Here is a 26,412-nt window from a genome sequence, read left to right on the forward strand (position 1 = left end):
AGCAAGACGTAGCATACAGACAGAGCAACATAGGACAAGCAAGACGTAGCATACAGACAGAGCAACATAGGACAAGCAAGACGTAGCATACAGACAGAGCAACAGAACAAAAAGCAGCAAGAAAAAATTCATTAAAGCAACAAAGTGTTTCCACACCTCACAAGCTACAGACAACATGGAAAGTGGCAATATACATCTAGGGATTATGATCACAAATCTGATTGACCTTTAGCTATGTATTCATACATTTTGTGAAAGTGTGATAGGTGGTGCAGTTATGTGTTTGATGGCAGTGTATTCCAGACATGGGAAGCTCTCACAGAGAAAGCGGATTTACTAAAGGTGGTTTTCCTTAAGGGAACTATACAGTCACCTCTCATGGCAGACCTTGTGGATCTGCTGCCATATGTTTGGGTTTTCTGTTTAACAAAACTACTGAGTGGAGGGGGAGCCAGGGCATTTAGGATCTTGAATACAAGACATGTGTCAGTGTATTGCACAAGATTTTCCCAACTCAGGAGCTCATGCTTTCTGAGGATGTGACAGTGATGATGGCTATTGGGCTTCTTATCAAGCACTTTGAGAGCCAGTTTGTAGACAGACTGAATAGGTTTTAATGTTGTACAGCAAGCTTGGGCCCAACTAGTCAAGCAGTATGTTAAGTGGGGGAGTATCGTAGATTTGAAGTACAGTTTTGCTACCTCTGTAGCCAAACAATTTCGTATTTGGTTATCTGAATGACCTTTTTCACATGCTTTTTAAAAGAGAGGTTGGAATCAAGTATGATGCCAAGGTACTTAAAATCAGATACCACCTGGAGCTTCTCCCCTGACACATAGACATCTGGTTCAGTACTTGTGCAGCTTGTTGTTTGCTCTTTGCATGCACATGTATCATCTGCATACATTTGAACTTCAGACCCAGTACAGACAGAAGGCAGATCATTAATGTACAGGCTGAACATGAGGGGCCCCAGTATTGACCCTTGTGGCACGCCCACATCATAGCTAAGAGTGGGCGACAGCTCATCGCTCACTCTGACACACTGAGTTCTGCCTTCAAGGTATGATTTCATCCATCTCAAGGCATTGGGGGAAAAGTTGAACTTGGACCATTTTGTAATGAGAATGACAAAATCTCACAGTATCAAAAGCCTTCCTTAGGTCCAGAAACACAGCCCCAAGGTACTCTGTGTTTCAATCAATTTTCTGTTTGCTGCCTAATGAGCACGATCCCAGGTGTGTCAGTTTGGGAGAAGTGTTTGATTAAGAGATCATAGTTTAGTCAGTCTCCATTGGGCCTTGCTCAACAGGTTTTATTGTTTGGTTAACCGTCTAGTAACAGTTTCTACTTAATTTAACTGCGTAAACATTAAAGCGTGTGTGTGCTTCTGTCTTGTCTGACGAGACGTGTGTGTGTGTATAATACAATCTTAACTTGCGTCTAGACACACATACAGATTCTAACTTGCTGTGTCTCTCTTTCTCCAGGTAACCAGATGGCTCTGGGTGGCGGGACGATGGGCGTGGCCTCGTCAGATCAGACCAATCTGCACTCGGACTCTCTCAACGCCAACAAGTGAGTCTCGGCAAACATACATCATGTCTAGGAGCTGTGCCAAGGAATTGAATTATTGATCAAGTAGTTATTCAAAAAACTGTTGCTTTAGCTGAGAAATAGATTGTGACTGAAACATGAAAGTAGGCGTACAGCACGATCATGGATAATAAGTGAGTACAATTAGCTGTATTGAAAGATGTTTTCCCTTGTCCTAATCTCCCCTTCTCCTCCCCCTGTCAGTCAGCTGCTGTCCGACGGGTCAGTTGTTGGCTCCATGGGGGGTAGCCTGCCCACCGCCGCCCCCCTCTCAGCATCTGGAGTCAGGAAGAACTGGCATGAACACGTCACTCAGGACCTCCGCAACCACCTCGTCCACAAACTGTACGTCCAGATGGCTCCAGTGGGAAAACGACCATTGAAAACTGTTAATATACTCTTATCTCAATGGAATAGTAAACACAAGTCTCTCAGAGCCGTGGTTCAGTTCCAAAGCAGTGGTTTTGTATTGGGACTCACCGGGAGCCTTTAGATTTATTGTCACCCACCACACAAACAACTTCCTAGTCACAACCACCCACATCCACTTATATCAGAAGTTCTGTAATGAGAAAGTCATGGTCTTAAGGTGACATAAGCAGTGAATCACTTGGAAAGAGACTCAAGAGTCCTTCCCATGTTCATTAGTTTGTTTATTCAATGCCTCTGCTCTCTCCCTCTACTTCTCTCTGTCCAGAGTACAAGCCATTTTCCCCACCCCAGATCCGGCAGCTCTAAAGGATAGGCGGATGGAGAACCTGGTGGCATACGCTAGGAAGGTCGAGGGGGACATGTACGAGTCTGCCAACAGCAGGGTACGACACACACACACACACACACACACAAGCTAGGAAGGTGGAGGGGGACATGTACGAATCTGCCAACAGCAGGGTACGACACACACACACACAAGCTAGGAAGGTGGTGGGGTACAGTGCATTCGGAAAGTATTCAGACCCCTTGACTTTTTCCACATTTTGTTACGTTACAGCCTTATTCTAAAATGGAGTAAGTTCAATAGCCCATAATTACAAAGCAAAAACAGATTTTTAGAAATGTTTTCAAATGTATTAAAAATTTAAAATAAAGACATTTACATAAGTATTCAGACCCTTTACTCAGTACTTTGTTGAAGCACCTTTGACAGCGATTACAGCCTTGTCTTCTTGGGCATGACGCTACAGGCTTGGCAAACCTATATTTGGAGTTTCAACTTTTTTCACTGCAGAGCCACTTGAGCTCTGTCAGGTTGGATGGGGAGCGTTGCTGCACAGCCATTTTCAGGTCTCCAGAGATATTAGATCAGGTTCAAGTCTGGGCTCTGGTTGGGCCACTCAAGGGCATTCAGAGACTTGTCCCGTAGCCAGTCATGCATTGTCTTGGCTGTTTGCTTAGGGTTGTTGTCCTGTTGGAAGGTGAACCTTCACCCCAGTCTGAGGTCCTGAGTGCTCTGGAGTAGGTTTTCATCAATGATCTTTTTATACTTTGCTCTGTTCTTCTTTGCCTCGATCCTGACTAGTCTCCCAGTCCCTGCTGCTTAACATCCCCACAGCATTATCCTGCCACCACCATGCTTCACTGTAGTGATGGTGCCAGGTTTCCTCTGGGTGTGACGCTTGGAATTCAGGCCAAAGAGACTCTTGTTTTTCAGTCCTTTAGGTGCCTTTTAGCAAACTCCAAGCGGGCTGTCATGTGCCTTTTTACTGATGATTGGCTTCCATCTGGCCACAACCATGAAGGCCTGATTGGTGGAGTGCTACAGAGATGGTTGTCCTTCTGGAAGGTTCTCCTATCTCCACAGAGGAACTCTGGAGCTCTCTGTCAGTGACCATCGGGTTCTTGGTCACCTCCCTGACCATGGCCCTACTCCCACAATTGCCCAGTTTTGCCTAGCGGCCAGCTCTAGCAAGAGTCTTGGTGGTTCCAAACTTCTTTCATTTAAGAATGAGAGAGGCCACTGTGTTCTTGGGGACCTTCAATGCTGCAGATATGTTTTGGTACCCTTCCCCAGATCTGTGCCGCGACACAATCTTGTCTCGGAGCTCTACAGACAATTCCTTCGAACTCATGGCTTGGTGTTTGCTCTGACATGCTCTGTCAAATATGGGACCTTATATAGACAGGTGTGTACCTTTCCAAATAATGTTCAATCAATTGAATTTACCAAGTTCTCCAAGTTGTAGAAACATCTCCAGGATGATCAATGTTAACAGGATGCAAGTGATCTCTATTTCGAGTCTCATATCAAATGGTCTGAATACTTATGTAAATAAGGAATTTCTGTAAAAAAATATATACATTTGCAAAAATGTATAAACCTGTTTTCGATTTGTCATTCTGGGGTATTGGGTGTAGATTGAGGGAAAACATATAATCAAGGGGTCTGAATACTTTCTGAATGCACTGTACGAGTTTGGCAACGTTAGGGTATGACGCACGCGCTGGGCAGGTGGAGGGGGACATGTACGAGTTTGCCAACATTAGGGTACGACGCACGCGCTGGGGGGGGGGGGGGGGGGGGGATGTATGAGTCTGCCAACAGCAGGGTCCACAGCTCACATTCCCCAGAAACAAGCCCCTTGAATAGTTCTCAGTGTCCTGCTTTTATCTGTTCTATCAGTTTGTTCTCTTACCAACACTTGAGCACTGAAGTTGATGAGCCATAATGGTGGTAAACTAGTTTTTATGCAGTCTAATAGTTTGTAGTTTTTAGACTGCTAGATTGTTTTGAACTACATTACCCAACCATTTTATTCATTAATTTGTTGTCTCCCCTGCAGGATGAATACTACCACTTTCTGGCAGAGAAGATCTATAAAATCCAGAAGGAGCTGGAGGAGAAGAGGAGGTCTCGGCTCCAGAAACAGATCATCAACCAGGGGCCTCTGACGGCTGCAGGAGCCCAACAGCAGCCTGGAGGTCTCCAGCAGCCCAACACCCTGGGCCCTGGGCAGTCTGTTAGGCCACAGAGTGAGTACCAAGCCATGACCCTAAACCCTAACACTCTGGAGGTGGTAGTGGTAGTGGTGGGTGGTCCAAAGCCAGGGCTTTTCTGGAACTGTTTGGGGGGGTTGCTTTTCTGCCATTTTTGTTTGCTGCTCTTCTCCAACCCTTACTTTATCCTGCTGTCTTTCTCTCCTTCCTCCTCTTCCTCAGATGGACCTGTGTCTATGCCCAATGTGCCAAATCAGATCATGAATCGCATGCAAATTGTTCAAGGTACAAACCCCACCCTAGGTTTTCTCACCTAAGGCAATTTGTGTGTGTGGTGTGAATCTGCGTATTCGTGTTGATCAATTTGATGTATGCGCTTAGCATCTCTCTACAGGTGTGTTGTGTGTGCGTGGTGAGGGCGCGTGTGTCTTGCCTGACGTTGTGCTCCACCTCTTCTCTGCAGGGCTCAATCAGTTCAGCCCCATGGCCCTGCCCAACATCCAGATGTCCCAGCAGCCTCTAGGCCCCCGTGCCGTCTCCCCCATGAACCACCCCACACAGATCAACATAGGCTCCGTTCCCTCCGTGAGTACGACACACAAAGATATACAAGGGTGTCCTGTCAACACCTCCCATAGTGCTCTAATTTTGCCCAGAGCCCTATGTAGGGAATAGGATGCCATTTGAGACTCAGGACATCATGTTCTCTCCAGCCATGACTCACCGCATGTTGGAGAGTATTTTTAGTGGCCAAGAGAGAAGTGTCAGTCAGTCAGTTAGGATGAAATTATGCGTACAGCACTGCTGGCATGGTTTACTGTTGTACCAAGACTGACTGAGAGAGAGAATGGAGAGAACAAGGGATGTGAGAGAGAGTTTGTCCTCCCAGCATTCCCTCTTAACGCTCAGCAGCATCACGGCGACAGTTCTTTAGTAAAAACCGAAGCGTGGGATGCGGGAGTAACAGGGGTCACGTTTCAGCACACAACGCACCATTTATTTTAGTTTTCCTAGCGATTTGAGTCAGAGCACCACTTTCTCACTGATGACGCCGCCTTGTCGAGAGCTCTCGTAGTGATAATTGATGATCTCTCCCGTTATAGACAACCCCTCTGTTGGTGCTGTCTGGAAGAGACGGCACAGTGATTAATTGAAATGGCAAACTGGTTGTATTCGGATTTTAAATTGGTATTCACATAGGCTTGAAGGAATATATTGAAATTATGCTGTATTTTAGGGGCCCCAGACTATAGCATTGAGGCTGCCATACTCCTCTTTACGCTTCATTGTGTTTGTGTATATCTAGGATTTGATTGATTGGTTCTCCTATTACCACGGTAACACTCTCCTCCTCAGATGGGTCTGTCTCCCTCGCGGATGCCACAGGCCCAGGGCATGCTGGGAGCCCACGGCGGCGGCGGCAGCATGGTGGGCCAGACGGCCAATCAAAATGGTCAATTCCATCCCCCTCAGACCCCATTTCCCCCCTCTGCCTCCGGCGCCATGAATGCTAACAACCTGGGTCTAGGCCAGCCCCCAGCACAGGCTGCTGTCACACAGGTGAGAGATAAAGGGAGGGAGGTTTGGATAGATGGTGGGAGGGAAGGCCTGGGTTACTGTCACAAGGGTGAGAGATGGATGGGGGGGTTCAATTACCCACTAAAATCATTAACCGTCACAACTCACACACTGACTATCATGAGGTTCCCTTCTTAACTCAAGTTCGTGTGTGTTTGGTTTATGTGTATGTAATCGTTGTTCTGCGTCATCTTGTGTCTTCTGTTGTGTGTGTGTGTGTGTGTGTGTGCCTCCTCTCTCTCCCTACAGCAGCAGTCGCCGCAGCAGCAGAGTGCTAACCTCCCCATGAGCGCACTTGGTCCCCTGGGCCCCCAGCTCCCCTCCCAGCCCCCCCTGCGCGCCACTCCTCCACCCTCTTCCTCCACAGGGGGGCCCACAACTAACCTGCAGCCCCCCAAGCCATCCAGCCGCAGCTCAACCCCCACCCTTTCCACCCCCGGTCCTGGTCCTTCCAACACCCCTCCCCGCCCAAACCTGACCCAGCCTCCTCAACTCCAGCCACATACCCCCCTCCAGCCACAGACTCAGTCCCAACCCCAACCGGAGCTTCCTACAGTGCAGCCCCCAACCACGCCGGTGAGAGCCCTGAGACCACATGGCATGCCCTTCCACCTCGAACTTCTACCTACGACGACCTTTTTAACCTCTCACCTTCAACCCTTTCTGGTTGACCTTTTGACCTCCGTTGACCATGCCATCTTGTGTTCTAGCTGCATGACAACCATGGAATGTCTCATCTGTCCACCAAACTCACTTGTCTCTCACTCACTGTTTTCACAAATTGTGAAGAAGTTGCTTTCCACTAACTGCTCATTAGACCCTCTTTTTAGTATTCCTCCTTTTTCCCTCTTTCTTTCTTTTGCTCACTCTCCTTTTTTCTCGCTCTTCCTCTCTGGCGCTCTCTCCTCTCTCTCTTTCAGCTTTCTCAGACAGGTGCCAGTCTGGATAACCGGGTGCCCACCCCAGCTTCTGCCGCCAGCGGCGACTTGCATTCGCACTCCCAGCATGCTTTGCCTGACCTGCCGGCCCAGGAGACCAAGGCCGAGCCGCGGCTTAGGGACCAGCGGGAGTTTGAGTCTGCCAGTGGCAAGACCGAGCCCAAGATGGAGGTGTGTTTTGTTTGTTCATCCAGAAGTCATGTGGAGTCCATCCATGTCATTAGACAATGTTGAATCATAGAAATAGAAGCTATGAATCACATGTTTTATACTGTAAACAAGGCATTTCCCCTAGCTTTTTTAATTGCCCATCTTTACTTCCTGTTTGCAGACTGAGGAGGACTCTGGTTCACTGTCAGTGAAGGAGGAGCCAGAAGAGAAGCAGGTGCCAATGGAGACTGAGGAAAAGAAGCTGGAGATGAAGACTGAGCCCAAAGAGGAGGAGGGGGGAGGAGCCAACGGCTCAGTGTCCTCATCCCCTTCTCAGTCACGGAGGAAAAGTGAGCTCTCTCTCTCTCCTCTCCGCAAGTGAAATGGATAATAAACAATAAAAAGTTCTAAAAGAATAAAGACATTGTCATATTATGTGTATCTACAGTGTTGTAACGATGTGCAAATAGTTAAAGTACAAAAGGAAAAATAAATATAGGTTGTATTTACAATGGTGTTTGTTTTTCACTGGTTGAACTTTTCTTGTGGCAACAGGTCACAAAGCTTGCTGCTGTGATGGCACACTGGTATTTCACCCAGTAGATATGGGAGTTTATCAAAATTGTATTCTGGTCACCTTCCTCTCTCTCGCCATTCTCTCTAGCCATCTCTCTTTCTCTAGCAATCTCTCTCTCTAGCCATCTCTCTTTCTCTAGCAATCTCTCTAGCCATCTCTCTTTCTCTAGCAATCTCTCTCTAGGCATCTTTCTTTCTCTAGCAATCTCTCTCTAGCCATCTCTCTTTCTCTAGCAATCTCTCTAGCAATCTAGCCATCTCTTGCAACTTTCTCTAGCAATCTCTCTCTAGCCATCTCTCTTTCTCTAGCAATCTCTCTCTAGCCATCGCTTGCAACTTTCTCTTGCAATCTCTCTCTCTAGCCATCTCTCTTTCTCTAGCAATCTCTCTCTAGCCATCTCTTGCAACTTTCTCTAGCCATCTCTCTAGCCATCTCTTGCAACTTTCTCTAGCCATCTCTCTCTAGCCATCTCTCTCTAGCCATCTCTCTCTAGCCATCTCTCTCTAGCCATCTCTCTCTCTAGCCATCTCTCTCTCTAGCCATCTCTCTCTCTAGCCATCTCTCTCTCTAGCCATCTCTCTCTCTAGCCATCTCTCTCTCTAGCCATCTCTCTCTCTAGCCATCTCTCTCTCTAGCCATCTCTCTCTCTAGCCATCTCTCTCTCTAGCCATCTCGCTCTCTAGCCATCTCGCTCTCTAGCCATCTCGCTCTCTAGCCATCTCGCTCTCTAGCCATCTCGCTCTCTAGCCATCTCGCTCTCTAGCCATCGCTCTCTCGCCATCGCTCTCTCGCCATCGCTCTCTCGCCATCGCTCTCTAGCCATCGCTCTCTCGCTCTCTAGCCATCGCTCTCTCGCTCTCTAGCCATCGCTCTCTAGCCATCGCTCTCTCGCTCTCTAGCCATCGCTCTCTAGCCATCGCTCTCTCGCTCTCTAGCCATCGCTCTCTAGCCATCGCTCTCTCGCTCTCTAGCCATCGCTCTCTAGCCATCGCTCTCTCGCTCTCTAGCCATCGCTCTCTAGCCATCGCTCTCTCGCTCTCTAGCCATCGCTCTCTAGCCATCGCTCTCTCGCTCCCTAGCCATCGCTCTCTAGCCATCGCTCTCTAGCCATCGCTCTCTAGCCATCGCTCTCTAGCCATCGCTCTCTAGCCATCGCTCTCTCCCTCTCTAGCCAACGCTCTCTCGCTCTCTAGCCAACGCTCTCTCGCTCTCTAGCCAACGCTCTCTCGCTCTCTAGCCAACGCTCTCTCGCTCTCTAGCCATCGCTCTCTCTCTCTCTAGCCATCGCTCTCTCTCTCTCTAGCCATCGCTCTCTCTCTCTCTAGCCATCGCTCTCTCTCTCTCTAGCCATCGCTCTCTCTCTCTCTAGCCATCGCTCTCTCTCTCTCTAGCCATCGCTCTCTCTCTCTAGCCATCGCTCTCTCTCTCTAGCCATCGCTCTCTCTCTCTCTAGCCATCGCTCTCTCTCTCTCTCTAGCCATCGCTCTCTCTCTCTCTCTCTCTAGCCATCGCTCTCTCTCTCTCTCTCTAGCCATCGCTCTCTCTCTCTCTCTCTAGCCATCGCTCTCTCTCTCTCTCTAGCCATCGCTCTCTCTCTCTCTCTAGCCATCGCTCTCTCTCTCTCTCTAGCCATCGCTTTCTCTCTCTCTCTAGCCATCGCTTTCTCTCTCTCTCTAGCCATCGCTCTCTCTCTCTCTAGCCATCGCTCTCTCTCTCTCTAGCCATCGCTCTCTCGCTCTCTCTCTCTCTCTCTCTCTCTCTCTAGCCATCGCTCTCTCTCTCTCTCTCTCTAGCCACCCCTCTCTCTCTAGCCACCCCTCTCTCTCTCTCTTGCCACCCCTCTCTCTCTAGCCACCCCACTCGCTCTCTCTAGCCACCCCTCTCGCTCTCTCTAGCCACCCCTCTCGCTCTCTCTAGCCATCGCTCTCTCTCTCTCTAGCCATCGCTCTCTCTCTCTCTAGCCATCGCTCTCTCTCTCTCTAGCCATCGCTCTCTCTCTCTCTAGCCATCGCTCTCTCTCTCTAGCCATCGCTCTCTCTCTCTAGCCATCGCTCTCTCTCTCTCTAGCCATCGCTCTCTCTCTCTCTAGCCATCGCTCTCTCTCTCTCTCTCTCTAGCCATCGCTCTCTCTCTCTCTCTCTAGCCATCGCTCTCTCTCTCTCTCTAGCCATCGCTCTCTCTCTCTCTCTAGCCATCGCTCTCTCTCTCTCTCTAGCCATCGCTCTCTCTCTCTCTCGCCATCGCTCTCTCTCTCTCTCTCGCCATCGCTCTCTCTCTCTCTCTAGCCATCGCTCTCTCTCTCTCTAGCCATCGCTCTCTCTCTCTCTAGCCATCGCTCTCTCGCTCTCTCTCTCTCTCTCTCTCTCTCTAGCCATCGCTCTCTCTCTCTCTCTCTCTCTAGCCACCCCTCTCTCTCTAGCCACCCCTCTCTCTCTCTCTAGCCACCCCTCTCGCTCTCTCTAGCCACCCCTCTCGCTCTCTCTAGCCACCCCTCTCGCTCTCTCTAGCCACCCCTCTCGCTCTCTCTAGCCACCCCTCTCGCTCTCTCTAGCCACCGCTCTCGCTCTCTCTAGCCACCCCTCTCGCTCTCTCTAGCCACCGCTCTCGCTCTCTCTAGCCACCGCTCTCGCTCTCTCTAGCCACCGCTCTCTCTAGCCACCGCTCTCTCTAGCCACCGCTCTCTCTAGCCACCGCTCTCTCTAGCCACCGCTCTCTCTAGCCACCGCTCTCTCTAGCCACCGCTCTCTAGCCACCGCTCTCTCTAGCCACCGCTCTCTCTAGCCACCGCTCTCTCTAGCCACCGCTCTCTCTAGCCACCCCTCTCTCTAGCCACCCCTCTCTCTAGCCACCCCTCTCTCTAGCCACCCCTCTCTCTAGCCACCCCTCTCTCTAGCCACCCCTCTCTCTAGCCACCCCTCTCTCTAGCCACCCCTCTCTCTAGCCACCCCTCTCTCTCGCCACCCCTCTCTCTCTCTCTAGCCACCCCTCTCTCTCTCTCTAGCCACCCCTCTCTAGCCATGTCTCTCCTTCCCTCAAGAAGGGACTAGGGACAGGACAGGGAATTGGTCTAGGATGAAACTTATTAAAAAACACCTATTAAATCTCTTTCTCTCCATATCTGTTCCAGTCTTTAAGCCAGAGGAGCTGCGCCAGGCTCTCATGCCCACCCTAGAGTCTCTTTACAGACAGGACCCAGAGTCTCTACCCTTCAGACAGCCTGTAGACCCCATGGTACTGGGCATCCCAGTGAGTACACACACACGCTACAGACAGGACCCAGAGTGTTTACCCTTCAGACAGCCTGTAGACCCCATGGTACTGGGCATTCCAGTGAGTACACTCAGACAAGCTACAGACAGGACCCAGAGTGTTTACCCTTCAGACAGCCTGTAGACCCCATGGTACTGGGCATTCCAGTGAGTACACACAGACACGCTACAGACAGGACCCAGAGTGTTTACCCTTCAGACAGCCTGTAGACCCCATGGTACTGGGCAACCCAGTGAGTACACAGACACGTTACAGACAGGACCCAGTCTTTACCCTTAAGACAGCCTGTAGACCCCATGGTACTGGGCATCCCAGTGAGTACACACAGACACGCTACAGACAGGACCCAGAGTGTTTACCCTTCAGACAGCCTGTAGACCCCATGGTACTGGGCATCCCAGTGAGTACACACAGACAAGCTACAGACAGGACCCAGAGTGTTTACCCTTCAGACAGCCTGTAGACCCCATGGTACTGGGCATCCCAGTGAGTACACACACGCTACAGACAGGACCCAGAGTGTTTCCCTTCAGACAGCCTGTAGACCCCATGTTGCAGGGCGTCTCTCTAAGTAGCCCACCGCTTAAACCACTCCATAGAGAACCACAGAGCTCAAATACCCTTTAGTCATTCCACCTGAAACTTCAGGTCCAGCAAACCTGAATTATACTCCAAATACAGACCTGCCAATATGCACGCATTTTGCGTACCAACTACGCAATTCTCTGTCCTTGTACGCAGGAACGAGATCCCAGTTAAAAGTATGCAGAAATGAATGGGGCCTGATACATTTTTCTTAATGAATAAATAAAACCAAACAAGGATAGAAAATAAGTCCTCTGAGTAAATCTAACATCCTGATTCTCGAACTGCAACACACAGACATGTACGGAGTTTGTGTCAACAGACATGGAGATGAATACATTGTTATTGGATGTAGCTACCCTGTGTCTGCCCCTCCTGTTTGTTGTGATGTTGAGTTTGCCAACTGTCAGCTGTACGTAAACACACAGTCCACTCCGTGTGTTGTGGAAAGGTAAACACTAATTGTGTCAAGCTAACGTTAGCGAACATAAGATGAACATTCAGTGGACTCTAAAGTGCCAGCAGTTCACTCACATTTGCTAGTGAAATAAATTAAATGCAAATATGAAAATAACCTACGAGTGTGATATGCATTTAATTCTGCATCCCCATTAGTTGTATTTTCCACCTAACATTACGAGGATCACGCAACCTGAGACTGTAACTGTAATTATGATCCACGTCACAAAAAGCATTACAAAAGTCAAATGAAATATAAACATCTTGGCATTAAATGGAGTCGGGAGTTTAGAAGAATGAATGAGTGTCCGGTATTCGCTATGGAGGCAATGCTTCTAAAATGCAGTTGCACTAGATTTGAGATTTTATACATTTTATGAAACTCTGAAATGATGTATGCACTGCAAAGAAATACAATAGGCACCTTCACATAGGCTGAAACAGCAGACTCTTCTGGTAGCCTACTGAACAGCGGTCAGATTCCCTTTGCGGTAGCCTAGCGAACCTACTTATCAGTATGAGTCTTTTATTTATGTCTTGTAAAATACTTCTTCAGAGAACTGAACCAGGTGTGATCCATAATGTTTGTCTAAGCACGTGTGCTCATGGAAAAAATGTACTGGTGTCAAGCCTACACTCTCTCCTACCTGTAGAGACACAACCATCTTTCTGCCGAGGAGCTGTCCATTGGCCAGGACACCCACACCTACATAGGACGCCAAGGCAAGCTGGATCTGAAGACCTTCTATGCAGATGTCAGAAACTTATTTTCTTCTGCAGTAGACTACATGTTGCTGAAATATCCATTTGGCGATGTGCTCCTCCAGCATGCAGTGGTCGCTGACATTGCCAACAGGCAGACTGCCAAGTTCTCATCCCTCAACTTTTTCATGGCACACTTTCCCTGCATTATTCCTGAGGGAGCCTCTGTTGATCTGGTGGAAGCTGGTGTTGCCTAATAGTCTAAACTCATTTGAGCAGAGTCTGGTCAACATGCGCACGGATCAGGCCTGGAGAGAAGTCAGCACAATGAGGGGGGCAGCCTGGTCTACTCCCACCTTTCGGCTGTGATGCTGGGGGTATTGGTCATTTTCCACAGCAATGCAGATTGCGAATGAACATTCAGTCTTGTTTCGAAGAACAAAACCCAGTACAGAGCCTCCCTCAGTACAGACCTGCTGAGTGCCCTTGTTACCAAGATGGTGTCAGTGATTGCCAGAAGAACTGTTTGCCACAGAAGTCTACCCTGACCCTGCTGCATAAGGCTAAATCTGCTAGCTACCTGTCTAGGAAATGGTTTCCTGAATATTTGAAGGTCTTCTGAAGATTTGTTGTCACTCACTGTTTCCTATCATTGCTTTTTCCTTTTTATTATGGATAACATGTTTATTTGATGCTCTGCTTCAAACATTTGTTCTTATCATATCAGAGTTTAACATTTTTGATTTTTTTATTATCTTGGATAAGACATTTGTACATTTTGTACCTAAACAAATAACTTATTTGTTTAATAAAAATGTAAAAAAAACTCCAAGAATAAAGGCCATTTGTTCTTTCTAATTAGATCTTGTTGATGTGTGTAAATGGAATGCTGTCAAATAAAGTATTCCAACCTTTTATAGACTTGATTTGGTACAATTCTATAATTGCGATCAGACTAACAAACAGCGTGCGGTGGGGAAAGAACTCCAATTCAGTCCGTACTACGCGCGCCAGGTGAATCTCCAATTTGCCGCGCGCGTCTGGTACTCTTAAAAAGTTGGACAGGGTTGGCAGGTCTGCTAATATTTTAGGATGAATCATGGGTTATATTCACTTTTATTTTCTATGAAAATATGTCTGCATATGTTTGTTAGGTGTAGCAATTGACTGATGCGGTCTGATGAACAACTGACTTTCTTCCCTCCAGGACTACTTTGACATCGTGAAGAACCCCATCGACCTGTCCACCATAAAGCGTAAGCTGGACACGGGTCAGTACCAGGAACCCTGGCAGTACGTGGAAGACATCTGGGTCATGTTCAACAACGCCTGGATCTACAACCGCAAGACATCCCGCGTCTACAAGTTCTGCTCCAAGCTGGCCGAGGTGTTTGAGCTGGAGATAGACCCCGTTATGATGAGCCTTGGCTACTGCTGCGGCCGCAAGGTGAGATTAAGGGAAGGGAGGGGGGATCGGAGGCAGAGATTGGTTTCATCTCTGAAATGTACTTTTCTTGCAAATCTGTATTCTAACATTTTCTTGTTGGCCACCTTCCTTTGCAGTATGAGTTCTCTCCTCAAACTCTCTGCTGTTATGGTAAGCAGTTGTGCACCATACCCACCGGCGGCACCTACTACAGCTACCAGAACAGGTAAGAGTTGAGCGCCTCTGCGCTAAATGGCAGAGTGCTCAATCAGAACACTGCCCCCTTGCTCCACCTGGTGTTCAGGTCATGTAACTGCAGCTAGTTTTTCCAATGCATGCGTTGGAATGGGGTTGTGCAGCACAGCGGCCGTGGCGTGTGAATAGATAGCATAACGCTGTAACACAAGGCCGCATGCTCTGAGCCCGTATTAATAAAGCATCTCCGATTAGGAGTTCTGATCTAGGATCAGTTTGACCGTTTTCGATCACCAGATAACGCCATAAGATAACATGCATCTGGGGGGGGTCTGATCCTAGATCACCACTCCTTTGCTGAAATGCTTTATGAATATACAGGCCCTGATCTCTCTTGCAGCATGGTCTACTGTTCTGACACTCCCAAGTCCTAATGGAAAGATTTGCATTTGAGTTAAATGTGCAAGTACTAATGAACTCAGACATAGGAATGGCTGTTCTGATGTTCATATGCACTGACAACCTTTATAGGTAGTCATCGTATTTCAGATCTGTACATTTAGCAGACACTTTTATCCAGAGTAACTTAGTTAATGCATCTACTTAAGGCAGCTAGGTACGACAACCACAATTCAGTTGAGGCAAGTGGATGTTTTGAATGTCTGTTGGTGCTCTTTGGGCCTGGTGCCATTTTCTGTGTTCCGTGTGCTATAGTGTGTGTCTTGTCTTGTTCCAGGTATCATTTCTGTGAGAAGTGCTTCAATGAGATCCAGGGGCACAATGTGACGTTAGGGGACGACCCGGCACAACCACAGACGTGAGTCAACCCGTCTCTGCTTAACTTGTTCTCCAGTTCACTTCATCTCACTTCAACTCCAAAAGGGTCTTGTTTTATATTCAGGTATTTGCAGTAAATGTTTGTTTCATGTCATGATTTAACCGTGTCATCTAACCAGTTGCTGTCTTCTCTGCCTCTTCAGAATGATATGTAAAGACCAGTTTGAGAGGAAGAAGAACGATACACTAGACCCTGAACCGTAAGACTCTTTAACCAGCCATCTGTATGTTTATGGCTCACACTCACTCATATACCTTTCATATCAGCCTGCTACTCCTGCAGATGTCCTGAACACTCACTCATATACCTTTCATATCAGCCTGCTACTCCTGCAGATGTCCTGAACACTCACTCATATACCTTTCATATCAGCCTGCTGCTCCTGCAGATGTCCTGAACACTCACTCATATACCTTTCATATCAGCCTGCTACTCCTGCAGATGTCCTGAACACTCACTCATATACCTTTCATATCAGCCTGCTGCTCCTGCAGATGTCCTGAACACTCACTCATATACCTTTCATATCAGCCTGCTGCTCCTGCAGATGTCCTGAACACTCACTCATATACCTTTCATATCAGCCTGCTGCTCCTGCAGATGTCCTGAACACTCACTCATATACCTTTCATATCAGCCTGCTGCTCCTGCAGATGTCCTGAACACTCACTCATATACCTTTCATATCAGCCTGCTGCTCCTGCAGATGTCCTGAACACTCACTCATATACCTTTCATATCAGCCTGCTGCTCCTGCAGATGTCCTGAACACTCACTCATATACCTTTCATATCAGCCTGCTGCTCCTGCAGATGTCCTGAACACTCACTCATATACCTTTCATATCAGCCTGCTGCTCCTGCAGATGTCCTGAACACTCACTCATATACCTTTCATATCAGCCTGCTACTCCTGCAGATGTCCTGAACACTCACTCATATACCTTTCATATCAGCATGCTGCTCCTGCAGATGTCCTGAACACTCACTTATATACCTTTCATATCAGCCTGCTGCTCCTGCAGATGTCCTGAACACTCACTTATATACCTTTCATATCAGCCTGCTGCTCCTGCAGATGTCCTGAACACTCACTCATATACCTTTCATATCAGCCTGCTGCTCCTGCAGATGTCCTGAACACTCACTCATATACCTTTCATATCAGCCTGCTGCTCCTGCAGATGTCCTGAACACTCACTCATATACCTTTCATATCAGCCTGCTACTCCTGCAGATGTCCTGAACACTCACTCATATACCTTTCATATCAGCCTGCTGCTCCTGCAGATGTCCTGAACACTCACTCCATATACCTTTCATATCAGCCTGCTGCTCCTGCAGATGTCCTGAACACTCACTCATATACCTTTCATATCAGCCTGCTGCTCCTGCAGATGTTCTGAACACTCACTCCATATACCTTTCATATCAGCCTGCTGCTCCTGCAGATGTCCTGAACACTCACTCATATACCTTTCATATCAGCCTGCTGCTCCTGCAGATGTCCTGAACACTCACTCATATACCTTTCATATCAGCCTGCTGCTCCTGCAGATGTCCTGAACACTCACTCATATACCTTTCATATCAGCCTGCTGCTCCTGCAGATGTCCTGAACACTCACTCATATACCTTTCATATCAGCCTGCTGCTCCTGCAGATGTCCTGAACACTCACTCATATACCTTTCATATCAGCCTGCTACTCCTGCAGATGTCCTGAACACTCACTCATATACCTTTCATATCAGCCTGCTACTCCTGCAGATGTCCTGAACACTCACTCATATACCTTTCATATCAGCCTGCTGCTCCTGCAGATGTCCTGAACACTCACTCATATACCTTTCATATCAGCCTGCTACTCCTGCAGATGTCCTGAACACTCACTCATATACCTTTCATATCAGCCTGCTACGCCTGCAGATGTCCTGAACACTCACTCATATACCTTTCATATCAGCCTGCTACTCCTGCAGATGTCCTGAACACTCACTCATATACCTTTCATATCAGCCTGCTGCTCCTGCAGATGTCCTGAACACTCACTCCATATACCTTTCATATCAGCCTGCTACTCCTGCAGATGTCCTGAACACTCACTCATATACCTTTCATATCAGCCTGCTACTCCTGCAGATGTCCTGAACACTCACTCCATATACCTTTCATATCAGCCTGCTACTCCTGCAGATGTCCTGAACACTCACTCATATACCTTTCATATCAGCCTGCTGCTCCTGCAGATGTCCTGAACACTCACTCATATACCTTTCATATCAGCCTGCTGCTCCTGCAGATGTCCTGAACACTCACTCATATACCTTTCATATCAGCCTGCTGCTCCTGCAGATGTCCTGAACACTCACTCATATACCTTTCATATCAGCCTGCTGCTCCTGCAGATGTCCTGAACACTCACTCATATACCTTTCATATCAGCCTGCTGCTCCTGCAGATGTCCTGAACACTCACTCATATACCTTTCATATCAGCCTGCTACTCCTGCAGATGTCCTGAACACTCACTCATATACCTTTCATATCAGCCTGCTGCTCCTGCAGATGTCCTGAACACTCACTCATATACCTTTCATATCAGCCTGCTGCTCCTGCAGATGTCCTGAACACTCACTCATATACCTTTCATATCAGCCTGCTGCTCCTGCAGATGTCCTGAACACTCACTCATATACCTTTCATATCAGCCTGCTGCTCCTGCAGATGTCCTGAACACTCACTCATATACCTTTCATATCAGCCTGCTACTCCTGCAGATGTCCTGAACACTCACTCATATACCTTTCATATCAGCCTGCTGCTCCTGCAGATGTCCTGAACACTCACTCATATACCTTTCATATCAGCCTGCTGCTCCTGCAGATGTCCTGAACACTCACTCATATACCTTTCATATCAGCCTGCTACTCCTGCAGATGTCCTGAACACTCACTCATATACCTTTCATATCAGCCTGCTGCTCCTGCAGATGTCCTGAACACTCACTCATATACCTTTCATATCAGCCTGCTGCTCCTGCAGATGTCCTGAACACTCACTCATATACCTTTCATATCAGCCTGCTACTCCTGCAGATGTCCTGAACACTCACTCATATACCTTTCATATCAGCATGCTGCTCCTGCAGATGTCCTGAACACTCACTTATATACCTTTCATATCAGCCTGCTGCTCCTGCAGATGTCCTGAACACTCACTTATATACCTTTCATATCAGCCTGCTGCTCCTGCAGATGTCCTGAACACTCACTCATATACCTTTCATATCAGCCTGCTGCTCCTGCAGATGTCCTGAACACTCACTCATATACCTTTCATATCAGCCTGCTGCTCCTGCAGATGTCCTGAACACTCACTCATATACCTTTCATATCAGCCTGCTACTCCTGCAGATGTCCTGAACACTCACTCATATACCTTTCATATCAGCCTGCTGCTCCTGCAGATGTCCTGAACACTCACTCCATATACCTTTCATATCAGCCTGCTGCTCCTGCAGATGTCCTGAACACTCACTCATATACCTTTCATATCAGCCTGCTGCTCCTGCAGATGTTCTGAACACTCACTCCATATACCTTTCATATCAGCCTGCTGCTCCTGCAGATGTCCTGAACACTCACTCATATACCTTTCATATCAGCCTGCTGCTCCTGCAGATGTCCTGAACACTCACTCATATACCTTTCATATCAGCCTGCTGCTCCTGCAGATGTCCTGAACACTCACTCATATACCTTTCATATCAGCCTGCTGCTCCTGCAGATGTCCTGAACACTCACTCATATACCTTTCATATCAGCCTGCTACTCCTGCAGATGTCCTGAACACTCACTCATATACCTTTCATATCAGCCTGCTACGCCTGCAGATGTCCTGAACACTCACTCATATACCTTTCATATCAGCCTGCTACTCCTGCAGATGTCCTGAACACTCACTCATATACCTTTCATATCAGCCTGCTGCTCCTGCAGATGTCCTGAACACTCACTCATATACCTTTCATATCAGCCTGCTGCTCCTGCAGATGTCCTGAACACTCACTCATATACCTTTCATATCAGCCTGCTGCTCCTGCAGATGTCCTGAACACTCACTCATATACCTTTCATATCAGCCTGCTGCTCCTGCAGATGTCCTGAACACTCACTCATATACCTTTCATATCAGCCTGCTGCTCCTGCAGATGTCCTGAACACTCACTCATATACCTTTCATATCAGCCTGCTACTCCTGCAGATGTCCTGAACACTCACTCATATACCTTTCATATCAGCCTGCTGCTCCTGCAGATGTCCTGAACACTCACTCATATACCTTTCATATCAGCCTGCTGCTCCTGCAGATGTCCTGAACACTCACTCATATACCTTTCATATCAGCCTGCTACTCCTGCAGATGTCCTGAACACTCACTCATATACCTTTCATATCAGCCTGCTGCTCCTGCAGATGTCCTGAACACTCACTCATATACCTTTCATATCAGCCTGCTGCTCCTGCAGATGTCCTGAACACTCACTCATATACCTTTCATATCAGCCTGCTACTCCTGCAGATGTCCTGAACACTCACTCATATACCTTTCATATCAGCATGCTGCTCCTGCAGATGTCCTGAACACTCACTTATATACCTTTCATATCAGCCTGCTGCTCCTGCAGATGTCCTGAACACTCACTTATATACCTTTCATATCAGCCTGCTGCTCCTGCAGATGTCCTGAACACTCACTCATATACCTTTCATATCAGCCTGCTGCTCCTGCAGATGTCCTGAACACTCACTCATATACCTTTCATATCAGCCTGCTGCTCCTGCAGATGTCCTGAACACTCACTCATATACCTTTCATATCAGCCTGCTGCTCCTGCAGATGTCCTGAACACTCACTCATATACCTTTCATATCAGCCTGCTACTCCTGCAGATGTCCTGAACACTCACTCATATACCTTTCATATCAGCCTGCTACTCCTGCAGATGTCCTGAACACTCACTCATATACCTTTCATATCAGCCTGCTACTCCTGCAGATGTCCTGAACACTCACTCATATACCTTTCATATCAGCCTGCTGCTCCTGCAGATGTCCTGAACACTCACTCATATACCTTTCATATCAGCCTGCTACTCCTGCAGATGTCCTGAACACTCACTCATATACCTTTCATATCAGCCTGCTACGCCTGCAGATGTCCTGAACACTCACTCATATACCTTTCATATCAGCCTGCTACTCCTGCAGATGTCCTGAACACTCACTCATATACCTTTCATATCAGCCTGCTACTCCTGCAGATGTCCTGAACACTCACTCATATACCTTTCATATCAGCCTGCTGCTCCTGCAGATGTCCTGAACACTCACTCATATACCTTTCATATCAGCCTGCTGCTCCTGCAGATGTCCTGAACACTCACTCATATACCTTTCATATCAGCCTGCTGCTCCTGCAGATGTCCTGAACACTCACTCATATACCTTTCATATCAGCCTGCTGCTCCTGCAGATGTCCTGAACACTCACTCATATACCTTTCATATCAGCCTGCTGCTCCTGCAGATGTCCTGAACACTCACTCATATACCTTTCATATCAGCCTGCTGCTCCTGCAGATGTCCTGAACACTCACTCATATACCTTTCATATCAGCCTGCTACTCCTGCAGATGTCCTGAACACTCACTCATATACCTTTCATATCAGCATGCTGCTCCTGCAGATGTCCTGAACACTCACTTATATACCTTTCATATCAGCCTGCTGCTCCTGCAGATGTCCTGAACACTCACTTATATACCTTTCATATCAGCCTGCTGCTCCTGCAGATGTCCTGAACACTCACTCATATACCTTTCATATCAGCCTGCTGCTCCTGCAGATGTCCTGAACACTCACTCATATACCTTTCATATCAGCCTGCTGCTCCTGCAGATGTCCTGAACACTCACTCATATACCTTTCATATCAGCCTGCTACTCCTGCAGATGTCCTGAACACTCACTCATATACCTTTCATATCAGCCTGCTGCTCCTGCAGATGTCCTGAACACTCACTCATATACCTTTCATATCAGCCTGCTGCTCCTGCAGATGTCCTGAACACTCACTCATATACCTTTCATATCAGCCTGCTGCTCCTGCAGATGTCCTGAACACTCACTCATATACCTTTCATATCAGCCTGCTGCTCCTGCAGATGTCCTGAACACTCACTCATATACCTTTCATATCAGCCTGCTACTCCTGCAGATGTCCTGAACACTCACTCATATACCTTTCATATCAGCCTGCTGCTCCTGCAGATGTCCTGAACACTCACTCATATACCTTTCATATCAGCCTGCTGCTCCTGCAGATGTCCTGAACACTCACTCATATACCTTTCATATCAGCCTGCTACTCCTGCAGATGTCCTGAACACTCACTCATATACCTTTCATATCAGCCTGCTGCTCCTGCAGATGTCCTGAACACTCACTCATATACCTTTCATATCAGCCTGCTGCTCCTGCAGATGTCCTGAACACTCACTCATATACCTTTCATATCAGCCTGCTACTCCTGCAGATGTCCTGAACACTCACTCATATACCTTTCATATCAGCATGCTGCTCCTGCAGATGTCCTGAACACTCACTTATATACCTTTCATATCAGCCTGCTGCTCCTGCAGATGTCCTGAACACTCACTTATATACCTTTCATATCAGCCTGCTGCTCCTGCAGATGTCCTGAACACTCACTCATATACCTTTCATATCAGCCTGCTGCTCCTGCAGATGTCCTGAACACTCACTCATATACCTTTCATATCAGCCTGCTGCTCCTGCAGATGTCCTGAACACTCACTCATATACCTTTCATATCAGCCTGCTACTCCTGCAGATGTCCTGAACACTCACTCATATACCTTTCATATCAGCCTGCTGCTCCTGCAGATGTCCTGAACACTCACTCCATATACCTTTCATATCAGCCTGCTGCTCCTGCAGATGTCCTGAACACTCACTCATATACCTTTCATATCAGCCTGCTGCTCCTGCAGATGTTCTGAACACTCACTCCATATACCTTTCATATCAGCCTGCTGCTCCTGCAGATGTCCTGAACACTCACTCATATACCTTTCATATCAGCCTGCTGCTCCTGCAGATGTCCTGAACACTCACTCATATACCTTTCATATCAGCCTGCTGCTCCTGCAGATGTCCTGAACACTCACTCATATACCTTTCATATCAGCCTGCTGCTCCTGCAGATGTCCTGAACACTCACTCATATACCTTTCATATCAGCCTGCTGCTCCTGCAGATGTCCTGAACACTCACTCATATACCTTTCATATCAGCCTGCTACTCCTGCAGATGTCCTGAACACTCACTCATATACCTTTCATATCAGCCTGCTACGCCTGCAGATGTCCTGAACACTCACTCATATACCTTTCATATCAGCCTGCTACTCCTGCAGATGTCCTGAACACTCACTCATATACCTTTCATATCAGCCTGCTGCTCCTGCAGATGTCCTGAACACTCACTCATATACCTTTCATATCAGCCTGCTGCTCCTGCAGATGTCCTGAACACTCACTCATATACCTTTCATATCAGCCTGCTGCTCCTGCAGATGTCCTGAACACTCACTCATATACCTTTCATATCAGCCTGCTGCTCCTGCAGATGTCCTGAACACTCACTCATATACCTTTCATATCAGCCTGCTGCTCCTGCAGATGTCCTGAACACTCACTCATATACCTTTCATATCAGCCTGCTACTCCTGCAGATGTCCTGAACACTCACTCATATACCTTTCATATCAGCCTGCTGCTCCTGCAGATGTCCTGAACACTCACTCATATACCTTTCATATCAGCCTGCTGCTCCTGCAGATGTCCTGAACACTCACTCATATACCTTTCATATCAGCCTGCTACTCCTGCAGATGTCCTGAACACTCACTCATATACCTTTCATATCAGCCTGCTGCTCCTGCAGATGTCCTGAACACTCACTCATATACCTTTCATATCAGCCTGCTGCTCCTGCAGATGTCCTGAACACTCACTCATATACCTTTCATATCAGCCTGCTACTCCTGCAGATGTCCTGAACACTCACTCATATACCTTTCATATCAGCCTGCTGCTCCTGCAGATGTCCTGAACACTCACTCATATACCTTTCATATCAGCCTGCTGCTCCTGCAGATGTCCTGAACACTCACTCATATACCTTTCATATCAGCCTGCTGCTCCTGCAGATGTCCTGAACACTCACTCATATACCTTTCATATCAGCCTGCTACTCCTGCAGATGTCCTGAACACTCACTCATATACCTTTCATATCAGCCTGCTGCTCCTGCAGATGTCCTGAACACTCACTCCATATACCTTTCATATCAGCCTGCTGCTCCTGCAGATGTCCTGAACACTCACTCATATACCTTTCATATCAGCCTGCTGCTCCTGCAGATGTTCTGAACACTCACTCCATATACCTTTCATATCAGCCTGCTGCTCCTGCAGATGTCCTGAACACTCACTCATATACCTTTCATATCAGCCTGCTGCTCCTGCAGATGTCCTGAACACTCACTCATATACCTTTCATATCAGCCTGCTGCTCCTGCAGATGTCCTGAACACTCACTCATATACCTTTCATATCAGCCTGCTGCTCCTGCAGATGTCCTGAACACTCACTCATATACCTTTCATATCAGCCTGCTGCTCCTGCAGATGTCCTGAACACTCACTCATATACCTTTCATATCAGCCTGCTACTCCTGCAGATGTCCTGAACACTCACTCATATACCTTTCATATCAGCCTGCTACTCCTGCAGATGTCCTGAACACTCACTCATATACCTTTCATATCAGCCTGCTGCTCCTGCAGATGTCCTGAACACTCACTCATATACCTTTCATATCAGCCTGCTACTCCTGCAGATGTCCTGAACACTCACTCATATACCTTTCATATCAGCCTGCTACGCCTGCAGATGTCCTGAACACTCACTCATATACCTTTCATATCAGCCTGCTACTCCTGCAGATGTCCTGAACACTCACTCATATACCTTTCATATCAGCCTGCTACTCCTGCAGATGTCCTGAACACTCACTCATATACCTTTCATATCAGCCTGCTGCTCCTGCAGATGTCCTGAACACTCACTCATATACCTTTCATATCAGCCTGCTGCTCCTGCAGATGTCCTGAACACTCACTCATATACCTTTCATATCAGCCTGCTGCTCCTGCAGATGTCCTGAACACTCACTCATATACCTTTCATATCAGCCTGCTGCTCCTGCAGATGTCCTGAACACTCACTCATATACCTTTCATATCAGCCTGCTGCTCCTGCAGATGTCCTGAACACTCACTCATATACCTTTCATATCAGCCTGCTGCTCCTGCAGATGTCCTGAACACTCACTCATATACCTTTCATATCAGCCTGCTACTCCTGCAGATGTCCTGAACACTCACTCATATACCTTTCATATCAGCATGCTGCTCCTGCAGATGTCCTGAACACTCACTTATATACCTTTCATATCAGCCTGCTGCTCCTGCAGATGTCCTGAACACTCACTTATATACCTTTCATATCAGCCTGCTGCTCCTGCAGATGTCCTGAACACTCACTCATATACCTTTCATATCAGCCTGCTGCTCCTGCAGATGTCCTGAACACTCACTCATATACCTTTCATATCAGCCTGCTGCTCCTGCAGATGTCCTGAACACTCACTCATATACCTTTCATATCAGCCTGCTGCTCCTGCAGATGTTCTGAACACTCACTCCATATACCTTTCATATCAGCCTGCTGCTCCTGCAGATGTCCTGAACACTCACTCATATACCTTTCATATCAGCCTGCTGCTCCTGCAGATGTCCTGAACACTCACTCATATACCTTTCATATCAGCCTGCTGCTCCTGCAGATGTCCTGAACACTCACTCATATACCTTTCATATCAGCCTGCTGCTCCTGCAGATGTCCTGAACACTCACTCATATACCTTTCATATCAGCCTGCTGCTCCTGCAGATGTCCTGAACACTCACTCATATACCTTTCATATCAGCCTGCTACTCCTGCAGATGTCCTGAACACTCACTCATATACCTTTCATATCAGCCTGCTACTCCTGCAGATGTCCTGAACACTCACTCATATACCTTTCATATCAGCCTGCTGCTCCTGCAGATGTCCTGAACACTCACTCATATACCTTTCATATCAGCCTGCTACTCCTGCAGATGTCCTGAACACTCACTCATATACCTTTCATATCAGCCTGCTACGCCTGCAGATGTCCTGAACACTCACTCATATACCTTTCATATCAGCCTGCTACTCCTGCAGATGTCCTGAACACTCACTCATATACCTTTCATATCAGCCTGCTGCTCCTGCAGATGTCCTGAACACTCACTCCATATACCTTTCATATCAGCCTGCTACTCCTGCAGATGTCCTGAACACTCACTCATATACCTTTCATATCAGCCTGCTACTCCTGCAGATGTCCTGAACACTCACTCCATATACCTTTCATATCAGCCTGCTACTCCTGCAGATGTCCTGAACACTCACTCATATACCTTTCATATCAGCCTGCTGCTCCTGCAGATGTCCTGAACACTCACTCATATACCTTTCATATCAGCCTGCTGCTCCTGCAGATGTCCTGAACACTCACTCATATACCTTTCATATCAGCCTGCTGCTCCTGCAGATGTCCTGAACACTCACTCATATACCTTTCATATCAGCCTGCTGCTCCTGCAGATGTCCTGAACACTCACTCATATACCTTTCATATCAGCCTGCTGCTCCTGCAGATGTCCTGAACACTCACTCATATACCTTTCATATCAGCCTGCTACTCCTGCAGATGTCCTGAACACTCACTCATATACCTTTCATATCAGCCTGCTGCTCCTGCAGATGTCCTGAACACTCACTCATATACCTTTCATATCAGCCTGCTGCTCCTGCAGATGTCCTGAACACTCACTCATATACCTTTCATATCAGCCTGCTGCTCCTGCAGATGTCCTGAACACTCACTCATATACCTTTCATATCAGCCTGCTGCTCCTGCAGATGT

General features: G+C 47.5%; 1 protein-coding gene across 5 annotated transcripts in view; it reads left to right on the plus strand.

Annotated features, from left to right (window-relative positions):
* LOC110513526 (CREB-binding protein) overlaps positions 1-26,412 on the plus strand; it is an 82,033-nt gene that overhangs the window by 43,174 nt on the left and 12,447 nt on the right. For 2 of the 5 annotated variants that reach the window (XM_036942307.1, XM_036942305.1), the window contains exons 7-21: positions 1,491-1,578; positions 1,801-1,941; positions 2,294-2,411; positions 4,377-4,566; positions 4,753-4,815; positions 4,994-5,115; positions 5,887-6,090; positions 6,358-6,684; positions 7,029-7,217; positions 7,378-7,546; positions 10,901-11,019; positions 13,997-14,236; positions 14,353-14,441; positions 15,147-15,227; positions 15,391-15,447. In XM_036942307.1, the coding sequence (XP_036798202.1) occupies positions 1,491-1,578; positions 1,801-1,941; positions 2,294-2,411; positions 4,377-4,566; positions 4,753-4,815; positions 4,994-5,115; positions 5,887-6,090; positions 6,358-6,684; positions 7,029-7,217; positions 7,378-7,546; positions 10,901-11,019; positions 13,997-14,236; positions 14,353-14,441; positions 15,147-15,227; positions 15,391-15,447 (2,197 nt within the window). The remainder of the gene's footprint in view (positions 1-1,490; positions 1,579-1,800; positions 1,942-2,293; positions 2,412-4,376; positions 4,567-4,752; positions 4,816-4,993; positions 5,116-5,886; positions 6,091-6,357; positions 6,685-7,028; positions 7,218-7,377; positions 7,547-10,900; positions 11,020-13,996; positions 14,237-14,352; positions 14,442-15,146; positions 15,228-15,390; positions 15,448-26,412) is intronic. The other 3 variants (XM_036942306.1, XM_036942308.1, XM_036942309.1) reach the window with 3 other exon arrangements.

This window comes from Oncorhynchus mykiss, chromosome 13 (assembly GCF_013265735.2).
Source record: "Oncorhynchus mykiss isolate Arlee chromosome 13, USDA_OmykA_1.1, whole genome shotgun sequence".
Classification (NCBI taxonomy): Eukaryota; Metazoa; Chordata; class Actinopteri; order Salmoniformes; family Salmonidae; genus Oncorhynchus; species Oncorhynchus mykiss.